Here is an 18,234-nt window from a genome sequence, read left to right on the forward strand (position 1 = left end):
CAGACACACACGCACGCACACACGCACACACACACACACAGGCACACACGCACACACACACACACAGACACACACACGCACACACAGACACACGCACGCACACACACACACAGACACACACGCACGCATGCACACACGCACACACACATACACACACGCACAGACACACGCACAGACACACGCACAGACACATACACACACGCACAGACACACACACAGACACACACACACACACACACAGACACACACACACACACACACACGCACACACACACACACACACACACGCACACACACACACACATACACACACACACACATACACACACACACAGACACACACACACGCACGCATGCCTCACCATGCTCTCTCAGATGCCCATATGTACCGAAACACAACGTACCGACGCACAGAACTGCGAGCACTCCTTGCCCCCTCTTCCAACACCTTCCACACGTACAGCCCTCAGTCACAGATGCATGGCACTGCCTTACACGGGTGAGTGTGCACACACACACAAAATCCCCCTCACAAACGTACGCCTCTCTTTTCTCTTCCTCCAAACACACAGCTTTTCTCTCTTGCACAAGCACACACGCTATCGTACACAGACACCCGCGCAAAGACCCACATTCTCTCTCTCTGACACTCACTCTCAGTGGCCACTTTATTAATTACAGGAGTGGATGTCGATGCGGTCTTCTGCTGCTGTCGTCCCATCCACTTCAATGTTCGAGCTGTGTGCGTTCAGAGATGCTCTTCTGCACACCGCTGTTGTAACGCGTGGCTCTTTTAGTTACTGTCACCTTCCTGTTAGCGTGAACCAGTCTGGCCGTTCTCCTCTGACCTCTCCCGTTAACAAGGTGTTTTCACTCACAGAACTCCTGCCCACTGTATGTTTTTTTCCCACTTCTCACACCACTCTCCCTAAACTCTAGAGACTGTAGTGCAGGAAAATCCCGGGAGATCAGCAGCTTCTGAGTTACTCAAACCACCCTGTCTGGCACCAGCAAATGGTCAGTCACTCAGATCACATTTCTTCCCCATTCTGATGTCTGGTCTGAACAATTGAACCTCTTGACCATGTCGGCATGCTTTAACGCATCGAGTTGCTGCCACACGATCGGCTGATCAGATATTTGCATTAACGAGCAGGTAACTAATAAAGGAGCCATGGAGTTTACATTCTCTCACACTCACACTCACACACAGCCCAGTGCAATAATACACTACACCAGGCCTGGCGATACTCACCCCCACAGGGATCACTGCTAAACGCAGAACAGCCCTGTGGTGGCTCTGTACGATAGGGTTCTCCCCACTGGGAGGATTCAGATTTCACAGAAATCAAATAATTGAGGAGAGGATAGAGAGGGGAATCTCAGAACCTAGCCCTGGTTCAGGGTGAGCAGGAGGACTAGGATGCAATTCATCTCCCCACCTTCTCCATTATCCAACCCACCCCCCCTTCCCCAAACGAATCTCACTGTCCCAACAGTCCACGTTTTTAGCTTGAAGCTCCAAGCCAATTTCACGCAGAAGATCGTGAGAAGGAGTTGGGAAGTGAGAGGGATCTAGGGAGGTGGATTAAAAAAGGCAGCTTCCAAAGCTGATAAAATAAACAGCTGGAAGAAGGTGCAGAGATTCCGGGGTGCGGAGGGGATTGCTGTGAGGTGGGGGGGGGGGGTGGTGGAGTGCGTGAAGATCTGGCTGCGGGAGGGGCAGACGGACCAGTTATCACTGGTGCTGGTACACGTAGCTCCCTGTGTGGGGTGGGGGTGTTTGGAGGCAGATGAGACCAACACCCCCCACCACCCTTTGGTCACGCACTCTGCCCTCACGAGGGGGTGGGGTCAGCCATGGGTCGTCTCTCTGCACCTTCCTCCAGCAGGAAATGGGAACAGAATAAATAATTTCAGTTTAGTGATGAGGGAGGGAAGGTGGGAAAGGGGGACGAGACAGAGGAGGAGGGAGAGAAGAGGTGGAAGTGGAGAAAGGAGGAGGGAGGATTAAAAGAGGGGTAAGGAGTGATAGGGAAGTGATAAGGAAGGGATAGGGGCAATAGAAGTGGGGACAGATGGAAGAAAGGGAGAGGGGAGCAAAAGGAGAGAGGATCAGAGGACAGGTTGTGGAGGGGAGGGTGGAAAAGAGGGAGGTAAGGGCTAATGGAGGGGGAGGCTGAGTAACGGGGAGAGAGAGAGCATTGTAGGTGAAGGAAGGGGCGAAGAGGGAGGGGTTTGAGGGCTAAATGGGGAAGGAGACGGATGTTTCCTCCCGATGGGAGTGACACGAATTCCATCCAGTGGAGGGATACACGGGGACTGAAAATAGTCCAGGTCTGTGATGGGTCCTATGAGGATGCGGCTCTGTGATTGTTCGACAAGGCAAGGCGGCCTCTCTTCAACAAATGCTTCATCTGCGGAGGCAATGGAGAGTCGTCAGTGGGTGGGGCAGCAGAGAGGGAGGCCATTAACCCCCTGGGCTTGACCCAGGTGACTACCCTCCCCACCCCACCCCATACTTAACTCATCTTCCCACGTTTGACCTCAGATCCTCGCATAGAAACATAGAAAATAGGTGCAGGAGTAGGCCATTTGGCCCTTCGAGCCTGCACCGCCATTCAGTATGATCATGGCTGATCATCCAACTCAGAACCCTGTACCTGCTTTCTCTCCATACCCCCTGATCCCTTTAGCCACAAGGGCCATATCTAACTTCCTCTTAAATATAGCCAATGAACTGGCCTCAACTGTTTCTTGTGGCAGATTCACCACTCTCTGTGTGAAGAAGTTTTTCCTCATCTCGGTCCTAAAAGGCTTCCCCTTTATCCTTAAACTGTGACCCCTCGTTCTGGACTTCCCCAACATCGGAAACAATCTTCCTGCATCTAGCCTGTCCAATCCCTTTAGAATTTTATACGTTTCAATAAGATCCCCCCTCAATCTTCTAAATTCCAGCGAGTATAAGCCTAGTCGATCCAGTCTTTCTTCATATGAAAGTCCTGCCATCCCAGGAATCAATCTGGTGAACCTTCTCTGTACTCCCTCCACGGCAAGAATGTCTTTCCTCAGATTAGGGGACCAAAACTGCACACAATACTCTAGATGCGGTCTCACCAAGGCCTTGTACAACTGCAGTAGAACCTCCCTGCTCCTGTACTCAAATCCTTTTGCTATGAATGCCGACATACCATTTGCCTTTTTCACCGCCTGCTGTACCTGCATGCCCACCTTCAATGACTGGTGTACAATGACACCCAGGTCTCGTTGCACTTCCCCTTTTCCTAATCGACCACCGTTCAGATAATAATCTGTTTTCCTGTTCTTGCAACCAAAGTGGCTAACCTCACATTAATCCACGTTAAATTGCATCTGTCATGAATTTACCCACTCACCTAACCTATCCAAGTTACCCTGCATCCTCTTAGCATCCTCCTCACAGCTAACACCGCCGCCCAGCTTCGTGTCATCCGCAAACTTGGAGATGCTGCATTTAATTCCTTCGTCTAAATCATTAATATATATTGTAAACAACTGGGGTCCCAGCACTGAGCCTTGCGGTACCCCACTAGTCACTGCCTGCCATTCTGAAAAGGTCCCGTTTACTCCCACTCTTTGCTTCCTGTCTGCCAACCAATTCTCTATCCACATCAATATCATACCCCCAATACCGTGTGCTTTAAGTTTGCATACTAATCTCCTGTGTGGGACTTTGTCAAAAGCCTTTTGAAAATCTAGATATACCACATCCACTGGCTCTCCCCATCCACTCTACTAGTTACATCTTCAAAAAATTCTATAAGATTCGTCAAACATGATTTTCCTTTCACAAATCCATGCTGACTTTGTCCGATGATTTCACCTCTTTCCAAATGTGATGTTATCACATCTTTGATAACCGACTCTAGCATTTTCCCCACCACCGATGTCAGACTAACCGGTCTATAATTCCCCGGTTTCTCTCACCCTCCTTTTTTAAAAAGTGGGGTTACATTAGCCACCCTCCAATCCTCAGGAACTAATCCAGAATCTAAGGAGTTTTGAAAAATTATCACATTAGCCACCCTCCAATCCTCAGGAACTAATCCAGAATCTAAGGAGTTTTGAAAAATTATCACTAATGCATCCACTATTTCTTGGGCTACTTCCTTAAGCACTCTGGGATGCAGACCATCTGGCCCTGGGGATTTATCTGCCATTAATCCCTTCAATTTACCTAACACCATTTCCCTACTAACATGTATTTCCCTCAGTTCTTCCATCTCACTAGACCCTCGGTCCCTTACTATTTCCAGAAGATTATTTACGTCCTCCTGAGTGAAGACAGAACCAAAGTAGTTATTCAATTGGTCTGCCATGTCTTTGTTCCCTATGATCAATTCACCTGTTTCAGACTGTAAAGGACCTACATTTGTCTTGACCAATCTTTTTCTTTTCACGAATCTATAAAAGCTTTTACAGTCAGTTTTTATGTTCCCTGCCAGCTTTCTCTCATAATCTTTTTTCCCTTTCCTAATTAAGCCCTTTGTCTTCCTCTGCTGGTCTCTGAATTTCTCCCAGTCCTCAGGTGTGCTGCTTTTTTTTGCTAATTTATATGTTTCTTCTTTGGACTTGATACTATCCCTAATTTCCCTTGTCAGCTACGGGTGCACTACCTTCCCTGGTTTATTCTTTTGCCAAACTGGGATGAACAATTGTTGTAGTTCATCCATGCGATCTTTAAATGCTTGCCCTTGCATATCCACCATCAACCCTTTAAGTATCATTTGCCAGTCTATCTTAGCTAATTCACGTCTCATACCTTCAAAGTTACCCTTCTTTAAGTTCAGAACCTTTGTTTCTGAATTAACTATGTCACTCTCCATCTTAATGAAGAATTCCACCATATTATGGTCACTCTTACCCAAGGGGCCTCGCACGACAAGATTGCTAACTAACCCTTCCTCACTGCTCAATACCCAATCTAGAATGGCCTGCTCTCTAGTTGGTTCCTTGACATGTTGGTTCAGAAAACCATCCCACATACATTCCAAGAAATCCTCTTCCTCAGCACCCTTACCAATTTGGTTCACCCAATCTATATGTAGATTGAAGTCACCCATTATAACTACTGTTCCTTTATTGCACGCATTTCTAATTTCCTGTTTAATGCCATCCCCAACCTCACTACTACTGTTAGGTGGCCTGTACACAACTCCCACCAGCGTTTTCTGCCCCTTAGTGTTATGCAGCTCTACCCATATTGATTCCACATCCTCCAGGCTAATGTCCTTCCTTTCTATTGCATTAATCTCCTCTCTAACCAGCAATGCTACCCCACCTCCTTTTCTTTCCTGCTTATCCCTCCTAAATATTGAATATCCCTGGATGTTAAGTTCCCATCCTTGGTCACCCTGGAGCCATGTCTCTGTGATCCCAACTATATCATATTCATTAATAACTATCTGCACATTCAATTCATCCACCTTGTTACGAATGCTCCTCGCATTGACACACAAAACCTTCAGGCTTGTTTCTACAACACTCTTAGCCCTTACACAGTTATGTTGAAAAGTGTCACCTGCTCGCCATGAGGGCTGTTGGGCAGGAGGTGGCCCGCCTGCTCATTCTCCAGGTTCCGGATGCCGGGGTCGGCCCCACAGTCCAGCAGCAGCCGGATGATCTGCTCTTGGTTCCTGTCTCCGTGCAGTCCGGCAGCCATGTGCAGTGCGGTGTTCCCATGGGCCTGTGAGCGAAGAAGCAATGTTACTGGGGGAGATCTTTCAGGCCACGATTCCTGGCTCCTGAACCTGCAGGGCATGACCTCTTGACCTTAAATAGAGGGCATAGCCTCCAGGGTCCTGAACCTGTGGGACACATAGAAACATCGACAACCCACAGCACAATACAGGCCTTTCGGTCCACAAGGTTGTGCCGAACATGTCCCTACTTTAGAAATTACTAGGGTTACCTGTAGCCCTCTATTTTACTAAGCTCCACGTACCTATCCAAAAGTCTTTTAAAAGACCCTATCATATCCGCCTCCACCACCATTGCCAGCAGCCCATTCCACGTACTCACCACTCTCTGAGTAAAAAACTTACCCCTGACATCTCCTCTGTACCTATTCCCCAGCACCTTAAACCTGTGTCCTCTTGTGGCAACCATTTCAGCCCTGGGAAAAAGCCTCTGACTATCCACACGATCAATGCCTCTCATCATCTTATACACCTCTATCAGGTCACCTCTCATCCTCCATCGCTCCAAGGAGAAAAGGCCGAGTTCACTCGACCTATCCTCATAAGGCATGCTCCCCAATCCAGGCAACATCCTTGTAAATCTCCTCTGCACCCTTTCTATGGCTTCCCCTGAATTCCTAAGACTGTGGGGCATGACTACCTGACTGCTGATCCTGCAGTGCACAACCTCCCCCAACCCTTGAACATGTGGTTCAGGATCATTGACCCTGCAGGCCACAGGCCATGACCCCGACCTTTAACACTAGATTGAAACCCTTGCCCTCACACCATCACCTTTATATCTCAGTACCTGACCACAGGAGGCAGGAACCTCATCCTCAAAGCACGTTGCCCTTGACCCAGTCGAACACTCTCACTTTCCAAAGACTCAACCCATGCTCCTCTGACCCTGCAGAGCATGACCCCTGACCCCAAGAAATGTGACCCTCTGGCACTGAAAAAGGGCAAGACCCTTGACCCCAAAGGGGTGGGCTTGACTTGGTGGAGCAGGACCTTTAACCGCCGAAGAGAGAGAGACACTGTCCAGAAATACAAAAGATATTTGTGGGACAGAGGGATCCGGAAACTGGAGACTCGGGTAGACAGGGCGGTGAAGAAGGCATTTGACACACTGGCCTTCATTAGTCAAGGCCGTGACTACAGGAGTCAGGAGGTCACCTTGCACTTGTAGGAGATGTTGCATGTGGAGTATTGTGTTGGGGTTTGGTCGCCCTGCTGTACGAAATATGTTATTAAACAGGACAGAAGGGCAGAGGAGATTGACTGGAATGTTGTCAGGACTCAGGGGCCTGAGATATAGGGAGAGGTTAGATAGGTCAGGACATTATTAGGAGACTAATGATCTTACAGAGGTTGTGGAAAAAAAGCCTTGAAAGGCTTGGATAGGATGGATGTGCTCAGTCTTTTCCCCAGGGTTAGAGAACCAAGAACTACAGGTTTAAGGCAAGAGGGGAGAGATTTAATAGGAACCTGAGGGGAAACTTCTTTACCCAGAGGATGGCTGTGCATGGAATGGGCAGCCAGAGGAAGGGCCGAAGCAGGTCACCTTTATGTACCGTGGGCAATCATGGTCTCCTGACCATCATTGTTCTCAGAGAGTGCTCCTACAGAAGTGTTTTGCCACTGCCTTCTTCTGGGGCAGTGTCTTTACAAGATGGGCGACCCCAGCCATTGTCAATCCGCTTCAGAGATTATCTGCCTAACCAGGACTTTTTCAGCAGTCGCTCAAATCACCGTCCACCACGTGCTCACATGGCTTCAGGTGACCTTGATCGGGGGGCTAAGCAGGTGCTGCACCTTCCCCAAGGGTGTCCCACAGGCTGGCAGAAGGAAGGAACATCTTTGGGTAGCGACTTACCCTGTCACCCTACAATTATAAAGTTTGAAAGATCGGAAGGGTGTAGAGGGGTACGAACTAAGCATGGTCTGGCTTTAAATGTGGATGTGGTTCAGAGCTGAGGGTCTGTTTACCCTCAGACAGTCACTGAGCTCTGCACACTGCTGCCCACCACCCCACACTCAACGGCCCGGGCACCTTCAGGTTGACGAACTCCTGGAGCCGAGGGTTGGGCAGCTGCAGAATGAACTGGACCAGGGAGACGTTCCCATCCTGCACGGCCTGGTGGAGGATGCTCATGCTGCTCTTCACATCCTGCACAACAGACAGGGCAACTATCAGCCGGGAGAGGGGCAGCACGCTGAGGGAGGGGCGGAAAGAGGAGGGGGCGGCACGCTGAGGGAGGGGCTGAAAGAGGAGGGGGCAGCACGCTGAGGGAGGGGCGGAAAGAGGAGGGGGCGGCACGCTGAGGGAGGGGCTGAAAGAGGAGGGGGCGGCACGCTGAGGGAGGGGCGGCACGCTGAGGGAGGGGCGTCACGCTGAGGGAGGGGCTGAAAGAGGAGGGGGCGGCACACTGAGGGAGGGGCAGCACGCTGAGGGAGGGGCTGAAAGAGGAGGGGGCGGCACGCTGAGGGAGGGGCGGCACGCTGAGGGGGGGCGTCACGCTGAGGGAGGGGCTGAAAGAGGAGGGGGCGGCACACTGAGGGAGGGGCGGCACGCTGAGGGAGGGGCTGAAAGAGGAGGGGGCGGCACGCTGAGGGGGGGCGGCACGCTGAGGGAGGGGCTGAAAGAGGAGGGGGCGGCACGCTGAGGGAGGGGCGGCACGCTGAGGGGGGGCGGCACGCTGAGGGAGGGGTGGAAAGAGGAGGGGGCGGCATGCTGAGGGAGGGGCGGCGAGGAGGGGGTGTCACGTTGAGAGAGGGTTGACAAGAGGGAGCACCACCAGTGACAGATACCTGGGAGAAGATGGATGCCCCCATGTTCAGCAGGTGAATGATACACTGCAGGATGTCCTGAGCAAGGTTTTGGAGACCCCTGCATGTCTCCCTTCCGAACCTCCGGATATCCCACTCCTTCCTAATGCTGCTGCAGCTGTGGGCTTTGACAGCACAGTGCAGAGGCGTAAACCCTAGGGAATATCAGCACATCATTAGATTAAAGACACTCATGCCAGCCTGTAAGATGGTCAGAAATCGTGCAAACAGACCCCGTCCTGTCACTGTGTGAGAGAATCACAGACCCCCTCCCGTCACCGTGTGAGAGAATCACAGACCCCCTCCCGTCACCGTGTGGGGAATCACAGACACAGACCCCTTCCCGTCACCGTGTGGGGAATCACAGACACAGACCCCGTCCCGTCACCGTGTGGGGAATCACAGACACAGACCCCGTCCTGTCACCGTGTGGGGAATCACAGATACAGACCCTGTCCCATCACCGTGTGGGGAATCACAGACACAGACCCAGTCCCGTCACCGTGTGGGGAATCACAGACACAGACCCCGTCCCGTCACCGTGTGGGGAATCACAGACACAGACCCCGTCCTGTCACAGTGTGGGGAATCACAGACACAGACCCTGTCCCATCACCGTGTGGGGAAATCACAGACACAGACCCCGTCCCATCACCGTGTGGGGAATCACAGACACAGACCCCGTCCCGTCACCGTGTGGGGAATCACAGATACAGACCCCGTCCCGTCACCATGTGGGGGTATCAGACACAGACCCCGTCCTGTCCCCATCTGTGGAGGTCACAGACAGTTCTGCCAGGGACCCAGCAGAGGTATTTAAATCATCCTTAACGACAGGTGAGCTACTGGAGAATTGGAGGATAGCCAACATTGTTCTGTTGACTGAAAAAGAGCTCTACGAATAAACCAGGAAATTATCAGCCAGTGAGCCTGACACCAGTTGTGGGGAAGTTACTGGAAGGCATTCTAAGAGACCGGTTACATGAGCATTTGGATAGACAGGAATTGATTAGGGATAGTCAGCACGGCTGTTTGTGTGTTAAATCATATCTAGAGTTTTTTGACGAAGTTATCAGGAAAGTTGAAAGCAAGACAGTGGATGCAGATTCAGGTGCTTGGTATTCAAGACGAGGTAGTAAATTGGATTCGACATTGGCTTTGCAGGAGAAAACAGAGAGTTTTAGTAGGTGGTTGCCTCCCTGACTGAAGGCCTGTGAGTGGTGGTGTGGCGCAGGGATCGGTGCTGGCTCCATCTCTGTTTGTCATCTACATCAGTGATCTGGATGATAATGTGGTTAACTGGATCAGCATATCTGCGGATGACGCCCAGAATGGGCGTGTGGCGGACTGCGATGAAGACTACCAAAGCTTGCAGCGGGGATTTGGATCATCTGGAAAAACCGGCTGAACAAATGGCAGACGGAATTTAATGCAGACAAGTGTGAGGTTTTGCACTTTGGGAGACCAGCCAGGGTGGGCCTTGCACGGTGGTGGTAGGGCACTGAGGATTGTGGCAGACAAAGGGATCCGGGAATTCGTTGAAAGTGACATCACAGGGTCATTAAGAAAGCTTTTGGCACGTTGGCATTCATAAATCAAAGTACTGAGCACAGGAGGGATGTTTTGTGGATGATGGCGAGGCCTAATTTGAAGTATTGTGCTCAGTTTTAGTCACCTGCCTGCAGGAAAGATATAAATACGTTTGAAAGAGTACAAAGAACATTTACAAGGACTGGAGGACCCTGAGTTATAAGGAAACAGAGAACATAGAAAACCTATAGAACAATACAGGCCCTTCGGCCCACAACGCTGTGGGAGGGAGTCCATCCAGGAGTCTCTTAAAAAACCCGATCGTTTCCACCTCCAGCCCATTCCATGCACTCACCGCTCTCTGCATTAAAAAAATGTACCCCTGACATCTCCTCTGTACCTACTTCAAAGCACCTTAAAACTATGCCCTCTCATGCTAGCCATTTCAGCCCTGGGGAAAAAGCCTCTGACTATCCACACAATCAATGCCACTCATTATCTTGTACACCTCTATCAGGTCACCTCTGATCCTCCGTCGCTCCAAGGAGAAAAGGCTGAGTTTACTCAACCTATTCTCATAAGGCATGCTCCCCAATCCAGGCAACGTCCTTGACAATCTCCTCTGCACCCTTTCTATGGTTTCCATATCCTTCCTATAGTGAGGTGACCAGAACTGAGCACAGTACTCCAAGTGGGATCTGACCAGGGTCCTATATAGTTGCAACATTACCTCTCGGCTCTTAAACTCAATCCCACAATTGATGAAGGCCAATGCACTGTATGCTTTCTTAACCACAGAGTCAATCTGCGTAGTAAATCTGAGTGTTCTATGGACTCGGACCCCAAGATCCCACTGATCCTCCACACTGTCAACAGTCTTACCATTAATGCTATATTCTGTCATCGTATTTGACCTACCAAAATGAACCACCTCACACTTATCTGGGTCAAACTCCATCTGCCACTCCCCAGCTCAGTTTTGCATCCTATCAATGTCCCGTTGAACCTCTGACAGCCCTCCACACTATCCACAACACCTCCAACCTTTGTGTCATCGGCAAATTTACTAACCCATCCCTCCACTTCGTCATCCTGGTCATCTATAAAAATCACGAAGAGAGGGGTCTCAGAACAGATTCCTGAGGCACTCCACCGGCACCCCATGCAGAATATGACCCGTCTACAACCACTCTTTGCCTTCTGTGGACAAGCCAGTTCTGGATCCACAAAGCAATGTCCCCTTCGATCCCATGCCTCCTTACTTTCTCAATAAGCCTTGCATGTGGTACCTTATCAAATGCCTTGCTAAAATCCATATACACTACATCTACAGCTCTCCCTTCATCAATGTGTTTAGTTACATCCTCAAAAAATGCAGTCAGGCTCGTAAGGCACGACCTGCCTTTGACAAAGCCATGCTGACTATTCCTAATCATATTATACCTCTCCAAATGTTCATAAATCCTGCCTCTCAGGATCTTTTCCATCAACTTGCCTACTACTGAAGTAAGACTCACTGGTCTATAATTTCCTGGGCTATCTCTACTCCCTTTCTTGAATAAGGGAACAACATCCGCAACCCTCCACTCCTCTGGAACCTCTCCCATCCCCATTGATGATTCAAAGATCATCACCACAGGCTCAGCAATCTCCTCCCTCGCCTCCCACAGTAGCCTGGGGTACATCTCATCCAGTCCCGGTGACTTATCCAACTTGATGCTTTCCAAAAGCTCCAGCACATCCTCTTTCTTAATATCTACATGCTCAAGCTTTTCAGTCCACTGTAAGTCATCCCTACAATCGCCAAGATCCTTTTCCGTAGTGAATACTGAAGCAAAGTACTCATTAAGTACCTCTGCTATTTCCTCCGTTTCAATACACACTTTTCCATTGTCACACTTGATTGGTCCTATTTTCTCACGTCTTATCCTCTTGCTCTTCACATACTTGTAAAATGCCTTGGGGTTTTCCTTAATCCTGCCCACCAAGGCTTTCTCATTGCCCCTTCTGGCTCTCCCAATTTCATTCTTAAGCTCTTTCCTGCTAGCCTTATAATCTTCTAGATTCCTATCATTACCTACTTTGAATAGGTAATAGGAAAGATTCAATAGGTTAGAACTTCATCTCTAGAATGTAGAATATTGAGGAGAGATTTGATAGAATTATACAAAATTATGAGGGTTATAGATAGGGTAAATGCAAGCAGGCTTTTTAAATGAATGGGCGAGGTATGAATGGTTATGCTGTGGGTGCAGGTCGATGGGAGTAGGCAGTTTAAGCGGTTCGGCACAGAATGGATGGGCCAAAGAGCCTGTTTCTGTGCTGTATTTTTCTATGACTCTGAAACAGACCACACCTGACACTGTATGGGAGAATCACAGACACAGATCTCATCGCATCACAGCATAACAAACTCTCAGACATTTACCCTGTCCCGTCTCCATGTGTGAGAATCAGAGACACAGACCCTGTCCTATCATTGTGTGGGGGGAAAATCGCAGACACCGGTCCTGTCCTGTTACCGAGTAGGGGAAGTCACACACAGCATTCAATATGAGGTAGTAAATTGGATTAGACATTGGCTATCCCATTATCGAGTGGGGGAATCACAGACATAGAACCCATCCCCTCACTCTATTTAGGGGTAATTACAGACTCCCATCCCAAGATTAAAAGGTCTTCAGCTTGAAATCTCCAACCTCTGTCTCTACTCACTTGCCGCCTGAGCCGCTGAGTAAATGATCCCACAACTTTCTCTTAATACTTTCTGCTAAAATGTTCCCCTATGTAAATTATTAGAAATCTTTAACGCAGGAAATAATGTTTTGCAATGGCACACGATGCAAACCACAAGTGGTTCACAGTTTACTCACTTACGTGTGTGTGTTTGCAAAAGCTCTCTAACGCCTCTACTTTGTGGAAAATGCATCACAGCTCGGCAAGGCAGCTGCCCTGTCTGTGATCATATGAACCGGCTAGAGCTGTGGACGCAGCTTGGGAAAGCAGCCAGCGTAATCAAAGACCCTGCCTAGCCCGGACATTCCTCCTCCTCCTCCCGCTCACCGGGTAGAAGCCTGAAGCCACAGCTTCGAACTCACTGTCATAAGATTATTGATCAGACCTTGTGTAATAAGATGGACTCTTGGCCTTGCAATCAACCTCATCATGATCATGTACGTTAACGATCACCTGCACTGCACTTTTACGGTCACTTTTTAAACTTTATTGCATTCTGTTATTGTTTTACCTTCTACTGTCTCGATGTGTAATGATCTGATCCGTATGGACAGTATGCAAGACAAACTTCACTGTATCTCTGTACATGTGACAAGAATAAACTAATTCCAAAACCAAAGCCTTTCGGCCAACGGGAAGGTACCTCTTGAAACCCAATGACCAGATTCTACAGAGGAAGATCCCAGAATGTGACAATACCCCAGACAAAGGGAAAAGTCTTTCTGAAGTTAATAGACAATGGTTGACAACAACACTTCTAAAAGTTACCTTCGTAGTTTCGGGCCTCAATATTAACTTGTACCCGAGTCCACTGGACAGCCTGTGGGAGAGAGCAAGATTAGTGAAATCTTCCCATCACACACTCCCGGGGTCAGACACAGAGTGAGTCTCCCTCCACACCGTCCCATCACACACTCCCGGGGTCAGACACAGAGTGAGTCTCCCTCCACACCGTCCCATCACACACTCCCGGGGTCAGACACAGAGTGAGTCTCCCTCCACACTGTCCCATTACACACTCCCGGGGTCAGACACAGAGTGAGTCTCCCTCCACACCGTCCCATCACACACTCCCGGGGTCAGACACAGAGTGAGTCTCCCTCCACACCGTCCCATCACACACTCCCGGGGTCAGACACAGAGTGAGTCTCCCTCCACACCGTCCCATCACACACTCCCGGGGTCAGACACAGAGTGAGTCTCCCTCCACACTGTCCCATTACACACTCCCGGGGTCAGACACAGAGTGAGTCTCCCTCCACACCGTCCCATCACACACTCCCGGGGTCAGACACAGAGCGAAACTCCCTCCACACCGTCCCATCACACACTCCCGGGGTCAGACACAGAGCGAAGCTCCCTCCACACCGTCCCATCACACACTCCCGGGGTCAGACACAGAGTGAATCTCCCTCCACACCGTCCCATCACACACTCCCGGGGTCAGACACAGAGTGAATCTCCCTCCACACCGTCCCATCACACACTCCCGGGGTCAGACACAGAGTGAAGATTCGTTGTTACCTGCAGAATCTGCGGATAGCCCTCCGTGGCAGCAAGATGGAGGATGGTTTGTCCTTTCAGGTCTGTAGCTCGGACATCAGCTCCCAGCTCGATCAGGTCATACACGATCTGGGGCTGGTTTGCTGTCACAGCCACCAGCAGCGGTGTCTACAGTGGGATAGGTGGGGGGAGTGAGAGAGAGGGGACACAGGTGCAGATAGAGAGAGGTCGATGGAAGGGCCGAGAAATAGAGGTTGGGAAGGGGAGGGAGGGAGAGAGAGAGAGTCAGTCATACGATTTGCCACTGAGATGTAACTCACAGATACAGACCTTTCGAACTGAACAATCCATGCCAACCCACCCAAATCGTCCCAATTTCCTCTTTTCAGCCCATATCCCTCATAGCTCCACCCTCACAGCTCCACCCCACCCCCACGACAAACGTATGTTCCTGCCCAAGTGCTTTGTAAACAATACTGTTGTATCTGCCTCAACCACTTCCTCTGGCAGCTCGTTCGGTATACTCACCACTTTCTGGATGAAAAAAAGCCTTCCCCTCATGACCCTTTTTAAATCTTTCTTTCTCGCCCTCAATCTTTGTCCCCTGGTTTTGGACTCCCCTTGCCATGTGGCCGTCATGATTTTAAACACTCCTGATCCTTTTCCCAGGACCCTCTCCTCAACAACCCAAACCAACTGCTGGACCTCCTGTGTCCATCAGCGACCCCATCCAGGCCAAACTGAGAATAAAGACACCAAGGGTCACTCAGACACAAAAAAAGGCCATTTGGCCCACCAAATCCATGCTGACCACCAGCAACCCGTTTACACCCATCCCGTTTCATTCTCCCTTCAACTTTCCACAGGTTACTCCCCGCAGCCTCGCACAAGGGTGGGGTGGGGGGGAGCTCACACTGGTCCATTAACCCAGCCCGCACTTCATTTTTTGGGAATGTGGGAGGGAACTGGAGTAGCTGGGGGTAACCTACAGGGTCATAATGAGACTGTAAATAGAATGTGCACACACACTCACTCTTTGTATCTATCCCAGAATCTCCCATCACCTATCTGTCTCTCCCATCTTTATCTGTCTGTCTTTCTCCCCCTCCCTCCCTTCCACCCTCTCCCAATACCTCTTTCTGTCTGTCTCTCCCCGTCTCTCTCTCTCTCTCTCTCTCTCTCTCTCTCTCTCTCTCTCTCTCTCTCTCTCCCCGTCTCTCTCTCTCTCTCTCTCTCTCCCCGTCTCTCTCTCTCTCATGCACACACACTCCCAATCTCTCTCACTCTCACTCTGTACCTCTGTCTCTCTTTCTCTTACAAGCTCCAAACACACACTCCCACTGAGCCTCATTGGGGAATGGGTCTCTCTCCCCCTCGCACGCTGCCCCAGCTGTGCCAGTCCCACTCTATGAGTGCCACATCCATACCCGTGGCCACCCCCTTGCCACTGTCCCCCCCCACCCCCCACGGGTTGGGGTCTTGCTTACCTTGCCCTTGTGCTCCCGCACCTCCAGACCCTTGAGCCCGTATATCCTCTCGGCAGTGGCAAAAGCGAACTCCCGCATCCCCTTGGCTGCGTAGATGTGCAGGACCCTGCCATAGGAAGAGTGCATTACTGGGAGGTGGTGTTGCTTTAGTGGATCAGACAGGCACCAGCATGCAAAGGGTGTAGGTGGGGTATGGGGACGGTGAGCTTGTGAGGACGAGCGAGCAAGATCAGACTGCTAGGGTGGAGAGGCGAGTGTAAAGCAGAGTGTGCATGCACGGGGTAAGTGTGCAAGAGGCAGGGTGAGTGTAGCAAATAGTCGTGTGCGCCAGATGAGTGTGTAAAGATATGTATTGGAGGATACGTGTTTAAGGAGGGGTGTGGTATGTGTGCAAGATGAGCATGGCAGGTGAGAATTGAGAGTAAGTGGGGATGATGTGGAAGGACATGTGTGCCAGGCACACTGCACGTGCAAACGTTAGTGCAGAAGGCAAAGTGTGTGAGGGGCAGTGAGTAGAAGAACGAGTGTGGCAGATGAACATGCAAGGATTAACACAAGAAATCCGAGGAGCAGGGTGTACAAGCGTGAGTGTGGCAGATGGGCGTGTGAGGATAGATATCGAAGGGTAAGTGTGCAAGAAGGAGTGGGATACGCACGGATAGGCGTGGAAGGGCGAATGCACAAGATCACAGATGTGCAAGATCGAGTGTGGGGCAGGCAGACATGCAATGAATAGCACATAAGTGTGAGTGTGCAAGAGAGTGTGGCAGTTGAGCAGACATGGAGAGCTGTGGAGGAAGAGGTAGGGCATAAAAGAACTAAGCATGGCAGAGAGTTGTGCAAGTATTAGCACATTTGAATGTGAGAGGGTGAGCGTAGAAGGGGCATGGTGTGCGAAGGTGAGTGTGGCAGAGGAGCTTGCAAAGGTAAGTGTAACAGTCGGTGTGCAAGAATGAGTGTGGTGGACAGGCATAAGGGTGCAAAAGTGAGTGTGCAAAAACAAACAAGACAGTCAAACAGATTAGTACAGGAGGGTCAGTGTGCAAGGAGAGGGAATGCAAGAATGAGTGTGCAAGGATGTAGTTAAAGAGCAGAACAACTGAGGATTAGTGGAGGGCTGGCTTGTGTGTGAATGGGTGCAATAGCTGAGTGTGCAAGAATTAGTGCAGAATGGTGTATGCAAGGGACAAGGTACAAGATAACAAGTACGACAGCTGAGTGTGCGAGCGTCAATGCAGAAGGGTGGATGTGCATGCAAGAGTGCGACACGAGTGAGCAGGGACTGATGCAGAAGAGGCAGAGTGCGCATGAATGAGTGTGGCTGAGGTATGCGCGAGAGGGGGTGGGGAGCGAGCGTGCTGGATCCGCACTCACGTGTCTCCGTCGTGGTCGGGCTGCAGCAGCTCAGACACCTGCATCCGCTGGACCGTTCTGCGAGCTTCCTCCAGCTGGGGTCCGCCCAGGGGCTGGGAAGGAAAGGTGGAATGCCCCGCCGTCAGTCCTGAGGGGGGGAGGTAGGGGACTGGAGGTGGGTCGTCCTGCTGGGCGCAGGCCCCTGATCCCGCCCACTGCGGCAAGACCGGGCATGGGGGCTCAAGTGGTAGCAGGTTAGGTCCCGGAATCAGGGGCTGTGGGGAGCAGAGGGGAGAGGGGTTGTTTACAGTGGACAGCTCCTCTTCCTCCTTTCCTCCCTTGTGCTTTCTTCTTCCCTCCTTCCTCCCTCTTTTTCCCTTCTTCATCCTCCATCCTCCCTCCCCACTCTCTGCCCCTTCCCCTTCCCTCCCTGTTCCTCTTCCCACTACTTCCCCCAATTTTCCCATCTCCCTCTCCCCTCCCTTACTCCATCCTACCCTCACTCCTCTCTTACCCTTCCTTCTTCCTCTGTATTCTCCCCTTCCCACTAACCCTTTCCTCCTCCTACTTTGCTTTCTCATCCCCTCCAACCCTCTGTCCCTACTCTCTGCCCACTCCCTCCCTCCATCAGTTCTCTCTCCTCATCCCCACCTCCCTTCTTTTCCCTCCCTCCCTTCCAACCCATTCGCCTCCTCCTCTCCCTCCACTCTCCTCCTCTTACTCTGCTTCCCACCCCTCCCTACCCTCAATAGTCATACAGCACAGAAATAAGCCCTTTAACCCAACTCTTTCTTGCCTACCAAGATTCTCATCTTGTGCCCATCTTGCTGCTAAACCTTTACTATCCATGGACCTCTTCAAATGTCATTAAATTTTGTTAATATATCTGCCTCAAGCACTTCGTCTGGCAAAGCAATCCGTATACAGACCATCCCCTCAACTAACTAACTATTAAATCTCCCCTCTCTCACCTTAAACCTCTAGTTCTTGGTTCCCCAAACCCTGGGGACAAGACTGTGTGCATATGAGGCCCATTTATGCCCCTCATGATTTCATACTTGCCCATATAGTCAATG

The 18,234-nt window shown here is 50.5% G+C and overlaps 1 protein-coding gene across 1 annotated transcript in view; it reads right to left on the bottom strand.

Moving 5' to 3' along the window:
- Nucleotides 1-323: 323 nt before the first annotated feature.
- The window catches only part of LOC140737922 (NF-kappa-B inhibitor delta-like), a 30,045-nt gene continuing 12,134 nt past the window's right edge, over nucleotides 324-18,234 (bottom strand). Inside the window, exons 5-12 of the mRNA XM_073064772.1 lie at nucleotides 17,180-17,433; nucleotides 15,806-15,911; nucleotides 14,340-14,486; nucleotides 13,584-13,635; nucleotides 8,532-8,704; nucleotides 7,774-7,890; nucleotides 5,561-5,725; nucleotides 324-2,417 (exon numbers count right to left, since the gene is read on the bottom strand). Coding sequence (XP_072920873.1) covers nucleotides 2,352-2,417; nucleotides 5,561-5,725; nucleotides 7,774-7,890; nucleotides 8,532-8,704; nucleotides 13,584-13,635; nucleotides 14,340-14,486; nucleotides 15,806-15,911; nucleotides 17,180-17,433 — 1,080 coding nt within the window. The 3' untranslated portion in view covers nucleotides 324-2,351. The remainder of the gene's footprint in view (nucleotides 2,418-5,560; nucleotides 5,726-7,773; nucleotides 7,891-8,531; nucleotides 8,705-13,583; nucleotides 13,636-14,339; nucleotides 14,487-15,805; nucleotides 15,912-17,179; nucleotides 17,434-18,234) is intronic.

The sequence above is a fragment of the Hemitrygon akajei genome, chromosome 1 (assembly GCF_048418815.1).
Source record: "Hemitrygon akajei chromosome 1, sHemAka1.3, whole genome shotgun sequence".
Taxonomy (NCBI): Eukaryota; Metazoa; Chordata; class Chondrichthyes; order Myliobatiformes; family Dasyatidae; genus Hemitrygon; species Hemitrygon akajei.